The 19,420-nt window shown below is 36.9% G+C and overlaps 1 protein-coding gene across 2 annotated transcripts in view; it reads left to right on the plus strand.

The window, feature by feature from the left end:
- PHIP (pleckstrin homology domain interacting protein) overlaps positions 1–19,420 on the plus strand; it is a 105,370-nt gene that overhangs the window by 1,013 nt on the left and 84,937 nt on the right. For both annotated transcript variants that reach the window (XM_027903239.1, XM_027903238.1), the window contains exons 5-6: positions 10,238–10,388; positions 10,504–10,602. In XM_027903239.1, coding sequence (XP_027759040.1) covers positions 10,238–10,388; positions 10,504–10,602 — 250 coding nt within the window. The remainder of the gene's footprint in view (positions 1–10,237; positions 10,389–10,503; positions 10,603–19,420) is intronic.

Here is a 19,420-nt window from a genome sequence, read left to right on the forward strand (position 1 = left end):
AAAAAAAAAAAAAAAAAAAAAAAAAAAAAAAAAAAAAAAAAAAAAAAAAAAAAAAAAAAAAAAAAAAAAAAAAAAAAAAAAAAAAAAAAAAAAGGCAACTTAAAAAAAACCCCTAAACCCAACAACTTTGGAATTTATTTTTTTTTCTTTAATTTTTACAACAAGGTCTGTCCGGTCCTCGGTCCCCGCTCGGTGTCCTGGGGGGGCGCGCGCGGGGGTCCGGCCGGTGCCCGCCCGCCCGAGCAGGGTCAAGAACGACGCGCGCGCCGGGCTCGGCCGCGCTCGTTCCGCGACGTCACGGCCGCGGTGCGGGCGGGCACCACAGCCGCGCGCGCGGCGCCGCGCGGGGCGGGGCGGGGCCAGCGGCGGCGGGTGCCGGTGCGCGCGCGGCCGGGCGGGGGCGCTCGCGGCCGCCCGCGCGCACACAATGGGCCGGCCCGGCGCGGCCGCCCCCGCCGCGCGCTGCCCCGAGCCGGGCCGCGCGGCGGGAAAGGGCCCCCCTGGCGCAGCCCCGGCCCGGCCCGGCCCGGCCCTTCGCCTTCCTGGTGTGCCGTGTGTCTGGTGCCTGGGGATAACTGGGCTCGCCGTGTTCGCATCGCGAACTTGACTTCGGTGGAGATTTGTTTTGTTGTTGTTGTTGGTTTTTTTTTTTCAATTTCGTCGTGTGTGCTTTACATCTTGAGTGTAGATCAATGATAAAACTGTTACTTGTAGTGGTGTAGCTCCTGCTAGCAAAGAGGGGCCTGAATATATTTATTTTTCCCCCTGTAATATGTTGCGAACTACAGTAGTTGGAAAAATAGCAATTAAAGTGTCTGAATTGTGGCTGTTAGCTACTTGTTGCTAGTATTGTTTTAACTGCAGATGCACTGTTGTATAATTTAGTCCCTGAATTTCTGGATACAGTTAAAGGGGAAGACTGAGCCCTGCTTGTGACGTTTATCAAAGAGAGATTTCCCTTCGGGCTTGCTGGTTGCTTATAATAGTTCTGAACTCCAGTATTTCTGAGACAGACATGTGGAGAACTTTTGAGCTGACATGAAAGGAGGCAGAACAGTTTCCATCTGTAATGCATCTGATAAAGACTGTTGGCATATACATTTTTTTAGTTATATAACAAATGTTACAGTATGAATCACAGATATTTATTGTAATTGGAACAGGTTTACTTACAGCATTGGGTTTTTTCCTGTAGCAAGAGGTGTATTGGCACAGGCATTTTCATGCATGTGGTGTTGAAGAATTGATAGTGATTAACTTGTTGAAAACATATGGATGCATACCAATACTTTTGAATTTTCCTGAAATCAAGTATCATTAAGAAATTCAGCTGGGAATTTCAAAGTGCATATTATGCTATTCTTATTTACTTATTTATTTGCAAGACTATGAGGGCATGTTACTCATTTCAAATGATGATCAGAAGTTGATTGGTAGAACTGATCATGAATCTTTTTCTTTTATCCTATAGATTATAAAGAATTGGAAGTGCAGTCTTCATGTAGTATGGATTTGGGGTTTTTCTATGTATTCAGAATATAAAAGGATGTGAAGAAGGAGATAGTGAGGAAAAAGGTATTTTAAAGGTTGAAGTAAGAATGCTTGGTGGGAGACAAGTTCATTCACACCCTTTTCAAGAAACTTTTTTTTTTTTTTTTTTTTTTTTTTTTTTTTTTTTTTTTTTTTTTTTTTTTTTTTTTTTTTTTTTTTGTGGAATGCCAGTAAATACCAATTTATTTAGAATAGGTATCTAATGACATAAGATGCACTTCCTCAAAACTTGGACTTGATGCCAGATACTTACATTTGAAGAGGTGGTGCTGACCAGGTGCTTTCTCTTCTGGTCTTCTGTTCATAACAAAGTTTTCTTAGACTTCCTGATAAATGTTTTTATGCCCTTTTCCACCTTGTCCCTGCCTAGATGTTGGGTTGTGTGTGTGAAATTGATTACTTCACTTTTGATGCTTCTCTCCATTCTATGTATTTGTTCTTGCTTCAGTTGTCAAAAATATGTGAACTTTGTATGACTTGACATTTTAGGCTTGTGAAAGCTGACCCAGAAGTGTATTTGGAGCGTGACAGTTACATTTTGTACAAAAGAAGTGTTTTTTACTATGTCTTGTTCGTTAAACACAAACTTATCTCAAACCAAAGGATTTTAGATTTAAGACAGAGACTGATGATAACAGTCTGTTTCTTCATATTTTTTTTCATTTAAAATTTTTCCAGCTTTAAGTTGCTGACTCTTCTTTCTGAAGACAGCGTGTTTAGTCATGTTTGGGTACCGCTTCTCAGACATGAATGTCTTGAGCTTTCACTAAACTTCATAGAAAGGTCTGAAGGGAGAAAAGCTAGGAAATAAAATTACCAGTAAATGTAGTGTTAGATGTCTTACTTTTACTCTAGGAGGGAATAAAGGCTCTGTGTAACACAGGCTCTTTTGTTGTGTGTGAAATTGTGCCTTTTGTTATACATATATGTATAATAAATCATTCCTTTAATATATATATGGATATCTTTTCCAGAGATTGTAATGTTCCTGATTTTGTCCTTATTTTGAAAGCATTTTTTAAGCATTCTTATTAGAGCTAACCTTCTGTTCTTAGACTAGAATTCAAAACCTTAGATGTTTTATTTCTTTAACTTAATTTCTGTTAAGTTTGATGCAGTTTTCATTTTGTACATTACTTCCATTTTTCTGTTTGGCTAGTGAAAGTAAATGTTTCATTTTCTTCTATAAGCTAATACCATGTTGTGCATCCTTGTAATGCTACAGGGAAATACATGAGTTCAGAAATACTCTTCTACTTATTTTATCTTCTTAACTGATTTTTCTTGAATTTAAGTATTTGTATATTATATTTTCCTGCAGTCACACTTGTGGTATAAATTACCTGATCTGATTTTGATAGTATAAGCTCTTATTTCACATTGTTAATCTTGTTCTAATATTGCCAGTATTAAGTTTTCTGTTTGTGCTATAACCTAAGACATTTTGAGAATTGAGTCCCTAGCAGGCCATTTTCAGTGTAGGTGTGTCAAGGACCATGGGACTCTTCAGTAACATATCTCAGGATGTTTTGTGTTCTCTCACATTTGTTATGAAAACCTATTAATTATAAACCAGCTATTCTTCTTTCTTTTTTTCTAAAAAAAAAGGTGGAGGATTTCTCATTATGGGGGGCAGAATTTGAGGAGTTTTGTCTAAGTGTTGTATTGCATTTTTAGGCTTCAAAACACCTTTTTTAGGGCCTTTGTTAGGACACATGAGCAAGCTTTGGTGCATCATTTCACTCCAGGGTAATTGGTTTTTTCCTGTTGTAGTTTCCCTAGGGGTGTACCTGCTCTAATTGTATGCTGTGGATGAAAACTGTGCATTTCTGTTGTATCCTTTGCATAGGTACAAGTGCTCATCCAAATGTGTGGTTGGTCGGATAAGGGAGCTAAACTGTTGGAAAAATGAATAGTACAAGAATAACTTTCAGGTAGTTCAGCTCTCTTTTTGTGTGCAGCAACATGGGTCTTACCACCACCATGAGGAGATGATAGGAGTGGGCGTGCAGGGCTTGGAGAATGTGTTGGAGTTGCTTCCTTTGGGATCAAAGTAGACTTCGGCTGGATGAAACCAACTGTTAATATTCACTGCAACAATTTAGAGCTACCATAGGGAGTGGTCGGTTTTTTGATGGTCTTTTACTTTTTTTTTTCTTTTTTTTTTTTTTTTTTTTTTTTTTTTTTTTTTTTTTTTTTTTTTTTTTTTTTTTTTTTTTTTTTTTTTTTTTTTTTTTTTTTTTTTTTTTTTTTTTTTTTTTTTTTTTTTTTTTTTTTTTTTTTTCTTTTTTTGAGATAGGGGTCTTCTATGGTACAAGCGTTGTGGTGTATGTGATCACTATTGTGATGTAAACTTTCTTGTCCAGAATATTAATGTAATTGTCATTTTCTCTGCTGAATTAGAATGTTTTTTTGTGTTGGTGGTGGTTGAGGAGGGAGGAGGATGGTGCCATGGGTTTAGTAGGCAGTAAACCTTGTTCTCAGGAACTGTTTGGTGACTATTTTGCGAACATTTATCTCTTTTTCTTCCCCAGACCACAATTATTAAATGTGATTTCAAGTGAAAATTACAAAATATTATTTTCAGGCCATTCTACTTTTTCCTCTCATGTTTTGCAAACCTACATGAAGTTACAAATAGTATCTGTGGGACTGGGACACTAAGTACCTTGATAATGTGTTTCTTTGTTCATATAATACCCAAGTCTTCTAGGCAGCGTTGTGGTTACTGTTTAGAAATTCTTTGTCTTAATAAGTAACCAGATAATAAGTGGTTTGTTTCTTCAGGAAATCTTGTCCTGTAAAGGTATTCAAAGAAATAATGAGCAAAATTAAAGCTTGAGTTGAATCAGAGAGCTGCATCATCACCTAGTTTTTATTAACAGTGTTTTGGGGAAAGTCTTTATGGTATTTTGGAAGGTGTTCTGAAAGACTTGGCACTGGGGCTAAGAAAACCTGTGTAATGATTGTGATCCCTAGCCAGATTTTTGGTCTCATTATCAGTGCTTTTGTTGGACATATATCAACTTTAATGCTTTTCTCGTAGTTCTAAAAGACAAGCATATCATAACAGACAAGTTTCACAGACTGTTCCCATAATTGAGAATTTAGGTGATGTTAAAAGCTCTTTATTTAAACTGTTCTGTTTTGACGAGAGGGAACTCTTGTTCTATGGGAGGAGTACCACACATTTGTTTGTTCCACAGATAATCAAGAATTTTGCCAAATAACCATTTTCGGCTAGTTCTTTTGAACTGAGACTGAGAAATACAGATGAGAGAGGGGCTAAAGGGGAATATCAAGTTTCTAAGGTGTACCTTTTATTAAAAAACAAACCAAAACAAACAAAAAACCACCCAGGCTGACAGCCCCACAAAACACTGAGTGAATTTTAAAAAAGCAGACAGATACAGGTAATCTAACAGTAACTGGTATAGTTGAACCTCTTAGCCCACAAAGCTGAAAATGCTGCTTTCTGTTTGTACCTTCTCATGTGGTAAGCTTACAGCACTCTGTTTTACTAAGGTTTGAGTTTATCTGCTCTGGCTTCACACCTACTGAAAGCATTAAAAAATTGAAAACATAATATGTTCTTGCAGTGCCTGGTTTCATATGGATCTATTTAATTAGAGAAAAAGTAATCTCACAGTAGAATAGTAGGCATTCTTATAGGACATAGTGACTAAATATCTATATACTTTTAACCTAAGCATAATTAGAAAGTACATAAGAAATAAATATGTTTTGGGGAAAATGGTTAATTCTCCAATATCTCCCCTCTCTGTCCTTTGATGCCTCTGCTGCACCCCCCCAAAAAAAAGAAAAAAGGGAATGAGAATTCTTCAGAGATAAGTACTTGCATTTCATTGCAGTTCCTAATTTTAAAGTGATAAGGCAATGTCTGGTGGCACCCAGTACTCTGTTAGATTGATGGTCTGATGTAGTATAGCAATTACTGTAATTCAATGTGGAGCTTGTTTTGGGCAATATGTTACATAGCAGAATAGTTAAAGCTGGGATAGTTACTGGTGTTAGTAAGATTTTGCTCTCATGTGTTGAAATATAGCTACCTGACTGACTTGGATTTTTTTTGTTGTTGTTGTTAAATGTCCTTGTGTGGAAATGTGTTTTTCTGAAAGATATTTATGGTCAACCTTGTAGTTAAGCACGTTAGCTGTTTGTGTGGTGGTGGGGGGAACCAACAGTTCTTCAGGGAATGTTTCGGTGTGCAGAGCATTTGGAGCGCTAGAATAAGGTCGTATTTTGCTTGATGTGTAAAACACGCGTAGTGAATAACTGCATCATGTGTTGCGAATATAACTACAAAGTCTAGGTCAAATCATGATTCTTTTGATGCATTCATTGTGATTCTGGTACTGAATTATTCTGCAGAGTCATGCAGAATGAAAATATAAGTACTTAGGTCTATTTCAAAGGTAATAAAGATTTGAATGTTAGTCCAAATAGCTGTGAAGCTACATTTTGTGTGTTCCCATGCTACTTGTTTAAAGTAAGTGAAGTTGGGGGTGTTAGGTAAAGGGTGAGGTTGAGGGCAATGCTGCTTCTTGGTTTCTAGAAAATATTTTTTGTACCTAAGATCTGAAAAATTTGTACTTGCTAACAGAGTTTTAATTTTTATTACAGTAATGTTTAAGATGTGTTATTAACTTACATAGAAAGATTAAGAGAACAAAAAGGGAGTTTATTATATTACCTTAAAAGCACGTGTTCTGTGCATTTCTTTTGGAAGAACGGAACAGAATGAGACATTGCAGAAAGCCTAATAGGGCGAGGAAGGAAAACAGCTAGAATTTCAGCTAGGTAGGACTGGCAGAGCAAAAAGAAACCCTGTGCTTTTTATATGCTGTTTGACATCGCAGTTTTGGCATAAAATTTTGAAATTCCTGTTTGTAGAGTCCGGTTTTCACTTTCATTTACGGCTGTGTGAATTTTAAATACGTGTACATCTGTTATTTTTTTCCTTTTGCTTTACTTTCTTCTCTTGGAATCAGAATGATATCCTAACAGATTTCTGTCATTCTATTGAGTTGTCATGGGCTTTTCTGTTTCTGACAAAGCTTGTAAAGTTACCATTAAACAAAAATTTATTTATCTCTTTCTGGTCACAGAAATATGTCTTGAAAGTACTCTGACAGTTTTGAGGGTTTTTTTGTGTTTTCTGGTTTTTGGTGGGGTTTTTTATTATTTATTCTACAAGGAGGACAACAGGTTATAGATATATTTTTGTTGGTTCTAGCTCTGTTATACAATTTGTCAATGCAAGAATTGTCTCCTGGTAGTCTGCACTGCAGAACAATCTAAATAGTTGTAGTTTTCTTTGTCATTTAATGTAGTCAATAAACTCACCTTGTCTTGTCTTGAGTGGTTGCTACCATGTTGTGATCATCTTTTCTGCTTTTTTTTTTTTTTTTTTTTTTTCCTTTTTCAAAAAGAAGGAATTGGGACTAAGGTGAATTTCTGTTATACACTTTTTAAATTTGTGTGGCTTCCACTGTAATGCTAATAGTCATACATACAGATTAGCTCTGGAAATGCTTCCTAGAGGGGCAGTCGCAGCCCCAAGTCTGTTGGATTTTGAGACATTTGGATAATATCCTTAACACTGTGCTTTAATTTTTGGTCAGCCCTGCAGTGGTTAGGCAGTTGGACTACATGATGGTTTTAGGTCCTTTTTAATTGAAAGTATTGTATTAATACTGTTAAAAGAATTTTTTTGAAAAAGAAATTATTTCACCTGGAGAAAACTTAATAGCCTGGTTTTAATAGGCTATTTAAGTTCCACCTTTTACTTGTTTATAGAAAAAGGGAAAAAAACCCGTTGAAATAAAACCTGTAACGAAATAAGAGTTTTCTTTCCCTATTGTATTTTACGTGGAACTGAAACCTACCTTTTTATTTAAGTTACTTGTGTGCACTTTAGTCTTATATAGGAATGGTTCATGAAATAACTCTGTCAACTTTCTGAAACTAAAAAGTGTTTAAATGGGCAGTGTCACTTTTTGTGATAAAGCATACAGCTCACTTAGCAGTGTTGAATCACTTTGTTAATGAGCTGGTTGCGAATGCTGCGAAGTAATGAACTATGATTATTCAGGCAAATTCTGTGGAGAAGCATCACAAAACTACTGCGTAACTTGGCATAAATAGCTCTTTTCACATAAATGGACTTAAATGAGAAGAGACTGTTGTGTGGGTGTAAGGTATATATTAAGATCTTTAATACAGATGAACAAGAATAATACAAATAGATCCCTCTTTTCAAAACATTTGCTTTAAAAACTGTAAGAGGAATTGAGCCTTCCCGGTTCCTACTAAAATAAGTGAACACATGGCTTGTGACAAACCCTGAGAATTATGACTCAAGATGTCAGCTTGCTGTAGTTTTGGAATGTGTCAAAGCCGATTTGCTTTATTTACTTCAGATTTTGAGCATTTGTGAGGATGTGTAAAACTGTAGGGTCTTGAACAGGATAAAATGACAACTGTACTGCATATTTAGCTGTATTATTTGTGGATAAACTAAAAAAATCAGTAATTATTAATCTTTGAGAGGCAAGTGTGGGGTTTGCAGATGTAAATTCTGCTTTCCGATGGAATTATATGAAGAGCAGTGTTTCTTAAGTTTTTATGCTCCTGATAGGAGCAGAGGAGAACAAAAGGTGAGGAAATTTGTCGGGGCTGTTGCTGGCAAAAGCTGTATATAGCTTAATTACTTTTCGTGGGTGGCTATTTATGTATTTTAGAGCTCTCAAGGGTGTGTTTTGACTGTGATTCTCTTTTAAGCAGAAAAAAGTATATTTGATTTGCTGTTCTGGTTCATTTTTCTTATCAGTAATATGCAAGTTCTGAATTCTGGATTAGTTTTTGCCACTCTTCTAACAGGATGCCTGTCTGACATTGAATTTAACAGTTTGAAATTAACTGATCTATCAACTGCAACCTTATTGAAGTAAAATATAATGTTTAATGTTTTTTAAAGAAAAGCGTTTTTCTTTTTTTTTTTTTTTTTTTGAACTTCTGCGAATTTTTTAAGTCATTTAACCTTCTGGCAGTAAAATTTAGACATCTTGCAAGGCCGCCTACAAATGTGATATAATCCACTGAAGGAAAGCCCTACTTTCCAGGTAACAGCTAAGCATTTGCCCACGGATGGGAAGTAGTGAATGAATTCTTACTTTGCTTTGCCATGCAGCTTTTGCTTTACCTATTAAACTGTCTTTATCTCAAACCACAAGTTTTTGCTCTTTCATGCACCTGATTTTCTCTCCCATTCCACTGTGGTGGGAATGAGCAAGTGGCTTCGTGGGGCTGAGCTGCTGGCAGGGTTAGACCACGACAGGAGAGAGAAAACTTTCCCTCCTTCACCAGAAGGTTGTGGTGGTGCTGGTGGTAGGAATTACTGGTGTAAGCAAGGCTTTTCCTGAGCCTCAGTTTCAGACATCAGCCCTCCTTATGTTAACAGACTGCTAGAATACGTGAGACTGTTATGGTGCGTCAGCAAGATAGGAGCACATTTGAAGAGGAATGAGGTATATACCTGGCAATTGGGTATAATATAGAAGCATCATTGTGCCTAAATGTCTGTCATGGCCTCTTCTAGTTGCAGAATAACGAAATGTCACAAGCTTTTACTTCAGTGTTTCTTTTTTTTTCCCTCTTCTGTGAAGTAAAACTGTGAAGATGTATTTCAGACTGTGTGAAGGACAAAACTACTACATGCCAGATCCTACACAACAACTGAAGAAAACTGAATCTATTCTCCCTCTTAATTTATTTTTTAAATTTTTTTTGTTATAGTCTGAGTTGGCAGTAGCTTATGCATTTTAAAAATGCTATTTCTTCAATAAAAGCCTTATATTAGTAGAATTTTATTGTTGTTACATAAATTTCAAAACTTTTCCCCCCTCCTTGTTATATAAGACAGTTTTCTGATTTAGAATTCTAGTAGTTCAAAAGAATGGACTGGTTTTGTCTGGGAGGTCATTAATACTCTTTGAACTGGTTATAATCAAGTGGTGAGAAGTTCTGTCGCTGGTAATAGGATCTTGTTTTGGTACTTTGCAATTTAAAATTATGAACTGTTACAAGAGTTTGTCGTGTTTGTAGTATAATAGGGACCACATAAAGAATTTTAGAGTTGAATTACTGAAGCTTCAGCAAGATGTTGTAACTTGTGTGAATTGAGGCAGAGTGTTTTTGCATTTTCTCCTACAAAACTGCATTATTTATTTGGTATTTGTGAATCTTGCAAGAATTCTGTAAATGTTGCTGTCTTTACAATCTCTGTCTCATCTTTATCTTACAGTAATTTAAAAGATTAAATTAAAATTAAACAGGCCACTACTTAAATATAATATTGAGTATATACTTTACATCTTTTTGTGATTATACGGGAGCTTATTAGTGTGTGACCAACTGTGCCTTAAAGTCAAAATAGTAAATACCAACAGTTCTCTGTACAAAGTGACATGTGCTGAATAGAAGAATTAATTAGGACCAGCTGGAATGAATTATTGTACTTAAAGATCATTATTTTTTTATCCCTAATATCCTATAATTTTCTTACAAATTTGTTTAATGGTTTGGGGAAAAAAGATTAAACCAGTAATGCATCAAAAATACTGTCTTGTTTATCAAATGTTTTGTTTGCTCTTTGGTATAATAGGTGAAATATTACAGACACTTGGCACCTGATCACTTGCTTCAAATATGCCATCGACTTGGACCACTTCTAGAGCAAGAAATTCCACAAAGTGTCCCTGGAGTGCAGACGTTATTAGGAGCTGGCAGACAGTCTCTGCTTCGTACAAACAAAAGTATGAAAATTTTGTGGGAATTTTGAGAGTTCTTGGTATTTCATGCCTTTCCTGTGGTTTTCTTTAAAAAAAAAAAAGTCTTTGCCTAAATTTTTTTTTTTTTTATTGCAAACAGGTTGCAAACATGTTGTATGGAAGGGATCTGCTCTTGCTGCACTACATTGTGGAAGGCCTCCAGAGTCCCCTGTAAATTATGGCAGTCCACCTAGTATAGGTAAGTTCACTTTTACCATTGTAATGCCTAACTCCCAGGGTGATTGACGATTCTGATGATGAGAGCTGAGTAGTAGTTCTGTTTATTTTTGTCCTTGTTTGTGTTACATACCTTACTTTTAGTGTTTTTATTAAGATATTGTGTTGGCATATTTATTGTAAATTCATATACTAGTTCTGCTCTGAAGCTAATTTTGTCTTGGAAGAATAAAATTGAATAAAATACATTTAAACAGTGAATACATAGAAAATATCTTTCTTAAAGATATTATAAATCTGCCAGTAGATAAATAATTAGTACTATAGGGCAGCAGGACCTGCACCCATTGTTAGGGAGAGAAAGTCATGTCAACTGATAATGGTTTCCTTTGGGTCTTGTAGAAGTTATTCTTTTTGCTCTCTGGTCCGTTCAGTAATTCTGTAGCTGTGCATTAGTTTGCTTTGCTGTGCTCTATGGTGAAGCATGTATGTGCTGTCTGTACTGTTGAAAAACTGAAAGCTGGAGGTCAGTGGTATTACAGTTATTATTTTTAAACTCTCATATCGTCCTAAAGCATGTTTGTTAGCTTTTAGCTTTTTAAGAACCAAGATACATGTTTGTTTAGTTGTTAAAAGGATCAAGATTTGATATTTTAGGAGATTTAAAGACCACCCCATTTCTTTTTTTCATGGAGAGAAAAGTGTGCAAAATCACTTGTCTTTTCATCTTTCTCTGTTGATGTCCAGGGAAGGGAGAATGATTAAGACCGAATTGTTAGTGTACATTACACCAAAACAGGAGTGTTTTTTACCAAAACAGTGGTTGCAGATAGATGTGCAGTGGTGGATGAAAGTGGACAGAGAATATCCAGTTGATTTGCTTTGGCTCAGAAGCTTCTGCAAAGACAAAGTTTTCTGTCTTGGCAAAAAAGACAAGACTCTGGTGATACTGGGGAACTATTATTTAACTATGTAACAATTATACAAGATGTATGTATGTATATATATAAAATACACTGTATAGTAACAATGTATAAATATATAGCCAGATGTTATTAGGAACGGAGACATTTTTACTGTGGTGACTTGCCATTACAATTTTTCAATCTCTAAACTCCTTTTGGAGGTTTGTAGCCTCTAAGTTTTTAATGAGTTTAGATAGAGAAACAAAACATAAAATATGTAATTGAGAGAGCTTAATTTGGGCTATTTGTATTTTTTTTCTAGTGTTGAAGGAACTCAAAATGAAATGTCAAAATACACACCATTACACTTTATCCAGAGAATTGTAGTTCTGTCCTAACAGATGAAGCTGAACCATGCTACAGCTAAGCTCTTTAAGTTGACCACAACCAATTTTGCCTTGGTCAGATGGCAGAGTGTTTAGTGTCCTAGTAGTATTGCCATTTTAAAACACAAGTTGCGTACTTTCCATGATATTTTGTAGATGCTTGGAATATAGGAAGAGAAACGTGGTTTTGCTTGGTTTTTAGAGCTGAGTTTTCAGAACCTCCTCACCTGGTACGTATATGGGTCAGAAGAGGTTCCCTCAAAATCTAATGTAGCACTTTTATCCATTCAGTGTGTTTTTGTTTAGAGCTGCTATTTTGGTGTTCATGTAGAGAGCTTTTTCTGTGTTGTGCTATAGATGTGTGGGAGAAAATGCTTGTTGCTGAATTGAATAATCCCCCTCTTGAGTGGTTGTGCAATGGCTTGATTATTGTAAACTTGAAGAATCTTGGGCTGGAATAGCAGCTGTTTCTGCAAGGTGACTGTAGGGCTGAGCTTTCTCATAGCTAAGCTTCCTTTAGTGGTTGTTTAGCTTTTCCTTTACTCGCAAATACATTTTAAAATGTGTTGTAGGAATCAGGATTGGTGAGGACTGTTTTGCATTTTACTGTGGCTTGCAGTGTATAGCAGCTGGTGTAGACTTTTTTAAGGGAAAAAGACCAGTGTATGAGATCCGTGGTAGCTGGAGTTCAAAAAAAAGTAGAGTTGCTGTGTTAGTGAAATTAAATGTTAAAAAAAGTAACTTTCACACTTTTTTTGAGAAGAACAAGCCAGGCTTTTAAAATAAGTGTTATTTTTATTGAATCCTTTGCACTGAATATTTGCAAAATTACAGTTATTTCAACACACCACTTTTTTCATGACCAGTAATTTCCTTTTCCAAACATTGAGATAAGTGCTGGTAACTGAATGTTTTCAACTGAAGTGTATTTGGATTTTTTGGATATTTGGTTCAGAGCTATGTGTTAAAGCATTTGAGTTTGATTTATCCTATTCTACTCTGATTTGTCAATGAAATGATGAACTAGAATGGCACTTTTTATAAATTAAATTAGACATTTTTTTCTGTTTCCTTAAATAACTTCCACTGTTCCCATAGTGTGGGGAATACAGTGGGAAGTCTGTTTTTTATGTATTTGCTCAACAGAAAAAAAAAAGGTAATCAGAAGCTATTATTTTTCAGACTGTAAGTATTTCAGGTGGATAACCAACTAATGTTTGAGGAACAGAAAAGACACTGAAATTCTTTTATGTTGTGCAGGAAAACCTAATGCACATTTCAGTCAACCTACAGAAATACTCATTTAGTTTTGTCTTCTTGGATGCAGAAAGGGAAGAAGAGCTCTTTTTCAGTAATTATCAGGAACTGCTGAAAAAGGAAAGAAACTAAGCATAAACCTTCAAGAACTCAGTCGTCAGGTGTGAGGACCTGAGTGAGACTGGCTTTTTCCCGCAGACACTGAAGAACGTTTTTCCTGACCAATGAAAAGATCTGGCTTTCAAAACCAGTATTTCATGGTTTTGCAGAGCAATCCACCTCATTCCAGCCCTTTTTTGCTGTTTCTTTATTAAGTGACACTGCTGTTTTGGCTGTAAAGAGAATGCAAGGCTCTGAAAACAGTGTAGATGCCTATTTTTACAAAAATAGTAAATACTTTAGGCCTAAAAGCTAATCTAAGAGTACTTTGTGTAACTGTATTATTCTGTTAACTATAGTAAAAAAAACTAAGGAAAAGACTGCCCTTATGCTGAAAGATCTATGTAAGAGTAACATCTTGTTATAAATGTTTATTCACATATAAAATGAATTATACTGAAGTAGATGACTTGTTATTATGCAAGAAAAAATGAGCTGCAGAAGGCTTATGGAACTACGGTAAAATATCAATGGAATAAATATATAGTAAAAGCAAGTGGAGTTTCATTGAAGTCAGGGAATTTGGGAAGTGCTTGAGACTGTATTGCTTTAATTTTTTTTTTTTACCTTCTGCCTTTTGAAATACGTCACCTCTTACCATTCTGAATTAGCTAGGGTTGGCAATTACTTTCATCAAGTAAATTATATTATATGTGAAGTTTGAGATGTATATAGGATTTTTTTATTTTCAGAAATAACTCCATTTTCCAGTGAGTATACTTTTACCTTTGTGATGTGCCCAGAGACAAGTTCTGGCTTGATCGAATAGCTAGCTTAATCACATTACTTGGTTGACAGTCATCTATAAGCCAAGAGGCTTAGAATGCTGCACTGAGTTCAGAAGCTCAGCAGAGAAATGGGAGGAAGGTAGAAGTCAATTCAAGCTGATTTTTTTGAGTCTTGGACACCTTTGAAGAAGGGGAGAAAAAAAAAACCAAACCCTTAACAGCCCAAAATTGAAATGCTTGATACATTCAGTCTTACTAGCTTGGTGAGTGAAAGGAGTTGTCTAGCAGTCTCTTCTTTACTATTATTTTTAACAACTCTGAATCCCTCAGTATTATTAGAGAACTGTCTAACCTCCTAAGTTAATGAAACTTGATTCAATAAGGGTAAGAGTTATAAGTGAAGTATATTCTTTGGGTGTCCTTTCAGGATTCTTCTGAATCTTGTTCTATTTTTGTGTGAATGAAAGGAGAATGGACGTGGACTCTGGTCTTCAGAACAGAACCTCGATTAGTTAATACAACTCAAGAAAGGAAAAAAATGAAAGATTGTGTATGGTTTTTAAATATGTAACTTATGCTTGGTACAGAATTAAATTGTATATATCACTGACTAGTGGATGAGGCAGATTACTATCTTCCAATTTTAAGGCATTTTACATTCAAGGATAAGACCACGTAAATAAGGTGATAAAATCAGTCACTTTAGTAAAATTTAAATGAGAAAACCAAGGGGAAAAAATAAGCTTGACTAATATTCCATATCTTTCAGACCCCAAATTCATTTTACTTTTAACAAATTGCTGTTTTGTTTGAGCTGCTTGTTCTATTTTGGGTGGGGAGTGAGAAACACTCTGAAACTTTGAATGCATTCAGTTAGTGCCTGTCGCATGCCTTTTGAGTGGGAGAAAATCTAAAGTCTTTTGTAAGTTCCACTGAAAACTCCCAACTGCTTCACTTTCATTAGCTTTGTTTGAGTTTTACTTTGTTCCTAGGGAAGCCAAACAAATAAACTGCTTTAAACTCTTTGGCTTGTGTGGTTTTCAGATTAGGGTTGTTGGCAGCAGTGAATTGTGACAGTAGAAGAAAGGTTTTAAAAAACAGAGTTTCATTTCTTAAAGTTTTAAGAGCTAAGCTCCTCATTCATGGTTTGGGTCCCTGAGTTGCTCTTATTTTATAAGGTATTTACGCTCTTAGCGTTAGAGCCTTTGGGTCAAGAATGCCGTGTTTCTTACTCTACCCCGCTTACTTTTTTTTTTTTTTTTTTTTAACTGTAGTCAAAGATCCTGAGCAATTTTTTTTTTGGCCTGTCTTTCAAAGGAGGGTTAGACTAGATGATTTTCAGAGGTCTCTTCCAACTTCAAACATTCTGTGATTCTGCAGTAACAGAAGTTGGAGTTCTTCTGGTATTAAATCTGGTGAGTGGATATGAAGAGGATTTTTACAGGTCTTTGAGCAGTAGGAGGAACAGTAAGTCCTGCTCCAGAATGGGGCAGTGGACCTGAAGTAGGGCAAGAAGGAGTTTCTGTGGAACTAAAGATGGGTCCTCCTCATCTCAATCCTCAGGCAAGTGATGAAGCAAATATTCATGGAAGCCAATCTACAAAAAAAAAAAAGAAAAAAGAAAACCAGTACACATTTAAGAGCTGTTGGCATTGATCTGTGAAGAAGTCATGCTTGGCTAGCCCAATATCCTTTTAAATGAGATCAGTGGCTTGGAGGATGAGGGGACATTAATGAATGTTTTTTATCCTGACCTCAGCAAGGCTTTCTGAACCGACTCCCATAGCATTCTCACTGACAAACTGAAAAGATATGGGCAGAAATGCTGGGATCAAAGGGCTGTGATCAGCAGGATGAATTCCAGTGACTGGCACGAGAGCCAGTCACTCTAGAGGTTCGTACTAGAGCCAGTGTTGTTCAACAGCTTTACTGGATGATGAAACACTAAGTTTTGCTAACAATGTAAAACTAAGAGGAGTGACTGACTGAGGAGGACCTTGATAGACTGGAGGAATCTAATGAAGTTTCACAAAGAGAAGAGCAAAGGTCCTGCCCTTGTAGAGGAATAACCTCATGTACCAGTGGACACTGCCGGAGGTTGACAGACTGGAAAGCAGCTTTGTAGAGAACTGTCTAACTATCCTGGTGTTGAACATGTCAGACACAGCGTGCCCTTGCACAAAACTCAAGCAGCATCCGGGGCTGCTGGAGGCAGTACAGTGCCATTAAGTCTAGGATGTTTCTTCCCCTCTACTCGTTGTAGATAAGATCACACCTCGAGTACTGGGCCTAGCTCCTCAGGAAAAGACAGACACGGATAGACTGTAGCTAGTCTAGCAAAGGATCAGGAAGATGATGAAGGGGGATTGTGGTATCTGTCGTATAGGGGAAAGCCAAAAGACCTGGGATTGTTCACCCTTGAGAAGAGAAAGCGGGGTGGGGGTGGGTATTATCGATGGTTATAAATACTTGAAAGGGAGCATGTGATAAAGGTGGAGCCAGACTCTTCTCATTGGTGCATCCTGACAGGACAGAGGTCATGAACCAAAGCTGAAATAGAAGAACTTCAATTTAAACATAAGAAAACAGGTTTTGGGGGTGACCAAAGCTCTGGTACAGGTTTCCCAGAGAGATTGTGAAGGATCTGTCCTTGGAGGTATTCAGAACTGGACTGGACACAGCACTGCTCTCACTGACCCTGCCTGAGCAGGGGTCTTGCAGAAGATGATCTCTAGAGGCTCCTTCCCTCCTCAGCCGTTCAGTGCTTTGGTAATAGTAGGCAATTTCAGTCTTTGAAGCTGGTCATGTTGTATGAAGATGAGCCCAGTTACTCAAAACTAGAAACCACTATGTTTTATTTGGAACCAGCTGGTAAAAAATTGATAGCATCTTATATTATAACTTGTGGCAAAGTTTTCTTTACATATTCAAAGTGTCAACAAATTTGCAGCTTTCTCAGACATTGATTTTTACTGATAAGTTACCTTCATTATTAAATATGAAGAATCCTGTTTTCCAAACCATTTGGAAGTGGTGGTTTATCATACTGGATTGCACAACAGCAACTTAATAACATGAGTTTTTTTGTTTATTTTCAATGTTATGTATTTATTTTTAAAGCAGAGTCATGTGTAAGCAGTAGATGGGCATGTAAAACTAGGTTAATAATAATTTCCTCGGTAAGCCAGGCATTGGATAGGAATTTTTTCAGTGCGATGTCCTCTTCTCAGTACCTTTCCAACAAGGAGCAGGCATCTCTATTTTGTTATTTTTTCAGTCTCCAACACTTCCTTTATGTTGGCTGACTCACTGTAAAGCCCAAACAGCATTGTCTAACCCCTCCTGGGATCAAGTATCATTTTCCTTCCCTCTCTGATGTATTGTTTGTGGCAACTGGTTAACTTCTTATACTTTTTCACTCTTCCTGTGATTAACGCCATGTTCATGCTCACTCATTCGTGTGAGGCCAAGCAAAGACAGAGAGCACAAAAGAGATATATTAGACTTCCTATCACAGAGGCTTCTAAATTTACTTTTTGTCCAAATGCAGTTAAAATCAAGCTAAATAGATTAGAGACTACCTAAGACCTGACAAACATTGATGCTAGGTGTGTGCAGCAATTGTTATACAACCGAGGCATTAATTGTTTTTGGTGGTGTTTTGTTGTTTGTTTGTTTTTTTTTTTTTTTTTTTAGCTGTTGGGTGATTTGTCAGGTTCCAAAACTAAATTTATCCTGTGCCTGAACTAATTTTGGTTTCCTGTTGTTCTGAAGTAGACTGTTGGCAAGGAAAAACTTTTATGATAAACCAAATACAATTGCATCTTTTCCTGATATAAGGCGAGGGTGAAGATGAGGTAGAGCCTTAAGATGTAGTGTCTCATTGACTGAAAGTGCTTTGCTCTACAGCTAATGGTTCTGCTCCTTCACACAGCTGTTTCACAGTTGATAGTAGGGAGCAAGTTGTACACGAGCCAGCAGTGTGCCCTTGTGGCCAGGAAGGCCATTGGAGTCCTAGGGTGTATTAGGAAGAGCATGGCCAACAGGTTAGGGAGGTGATCCTGCCCCTCTGCTCAGCCAGAGTGAGGTCTTGTCTTGAGTGCTGTGTCTATTTCTGGGCTCCTCAGTGCAAGAGAAACATGGAGCTCCTGGAGCTGGTCTAGCAGAGGGCTTCAAAAATGATTTTTAAGGGACTAGACCATCTCTCTTACAAGGAAAGGCTGAGAGAATTGGGCCTGTTCATCCTTGAGAAGAGACAACTTAGAGGGGCACCTTATCAATGTATATAAGTGTCTGAAGGGAGGGTGTAAAGAGGATGGAGCCAGGCTCTTCTTGGTGATGCCAAGCAATAGGATGTGAAGCAATGGGAAGAAACTGATGCACAGAAAGTTCCACCTGAACACGAGGCAGGACTTCTTTACAGTGTGAGTGACTGCACACTGGAACAGCTTGCCCAGAGAGGTTTTGGTGTCTCCCTCACTGGAGCTATTGAAGAACCGTCATGGTGCAATCCTGTGCCATGTGCTCTAGGATGACCGTGCTTGAGCAGGGAAGTTGGACTGGATGACCCACTGTGGTCCCTTCCACTCTTGCTTCCAACACCATTCTTGTGTTTGAATGTTATTTTACCTGCCTTGTTATAGTTCTGTAGAATATAACATGTATTACCATTGCCATCCTTTGATCAAATGATGATATGGGGTGTGACTAATGTCTAGGTATCCATGCATAGAAATATAATACTTTGTTGCTTTATCATTGCATGAGTAGCAGTTTAAAATTAATTACACTGAGCTTTATTTTCTTCACTGAAGTTCTTGATGGAAGATTTTCATTAAGTTAAAGTGAGTTCTTGTTCCTGGACCTTGTTAACTTTTAAACTTGAAAAAAATCCCAAGCTCTTTGAACAAGATTTTTTTACTGAAAATCAGAAATTTCTGTAAGATTTGGTATATTCATATGTAAATTTTTTTTTGGGTATTGTTTTGTGGATATGTGTTTGTTTAGCTGTAGTGGGTAGCAGGATTCTTAAAAAACATCAACTGATTGTCTTGCAAGTGGTGGATAAATGATTGAGTAGATATCAATAAGAAGGCTGCCTTGAAGAAGATTTGAATTTGTGCTGACCTTCATTTAATAGCTATGTGTAAGCTGTTATGCTTGTTACATTTGAGGTAGGTTATTCCTTCATGAAAGCTATCTCAGTCCTCCCAAATTTCTTACACTAGGTATAAAATGAGAAGCGTATGTTTTGGGCACTTAAAGTCAAAAGTTATACTGCATCTTTATACTCTGCCTTGCAATTCAGTACTTTTGTCGTGCCTGTGTCTTATAATCTTTTGTATGTATTTTTCTCTAACTAGGGCAAAAGGAGAGCATTACTGTAGTAAGCTCTTCATAGCAAG

This window comes from Empidonax traillii, unplaced genomic scaffold (assembly GCF_003031625.1).
Source record: "Empidonax traillii isolate 1590-97213 ecotype Southwest subspecies unplaced genomic scaffold, ASM303162v1 scaffold946:size445097, whole genome shotgun sequence".
Lineage (NCBI taxonomy): Eukaryota > Metazoa > Chordata > Aves > Passeriformes > Tyrannidae > Empidonax > Empidonax traillii.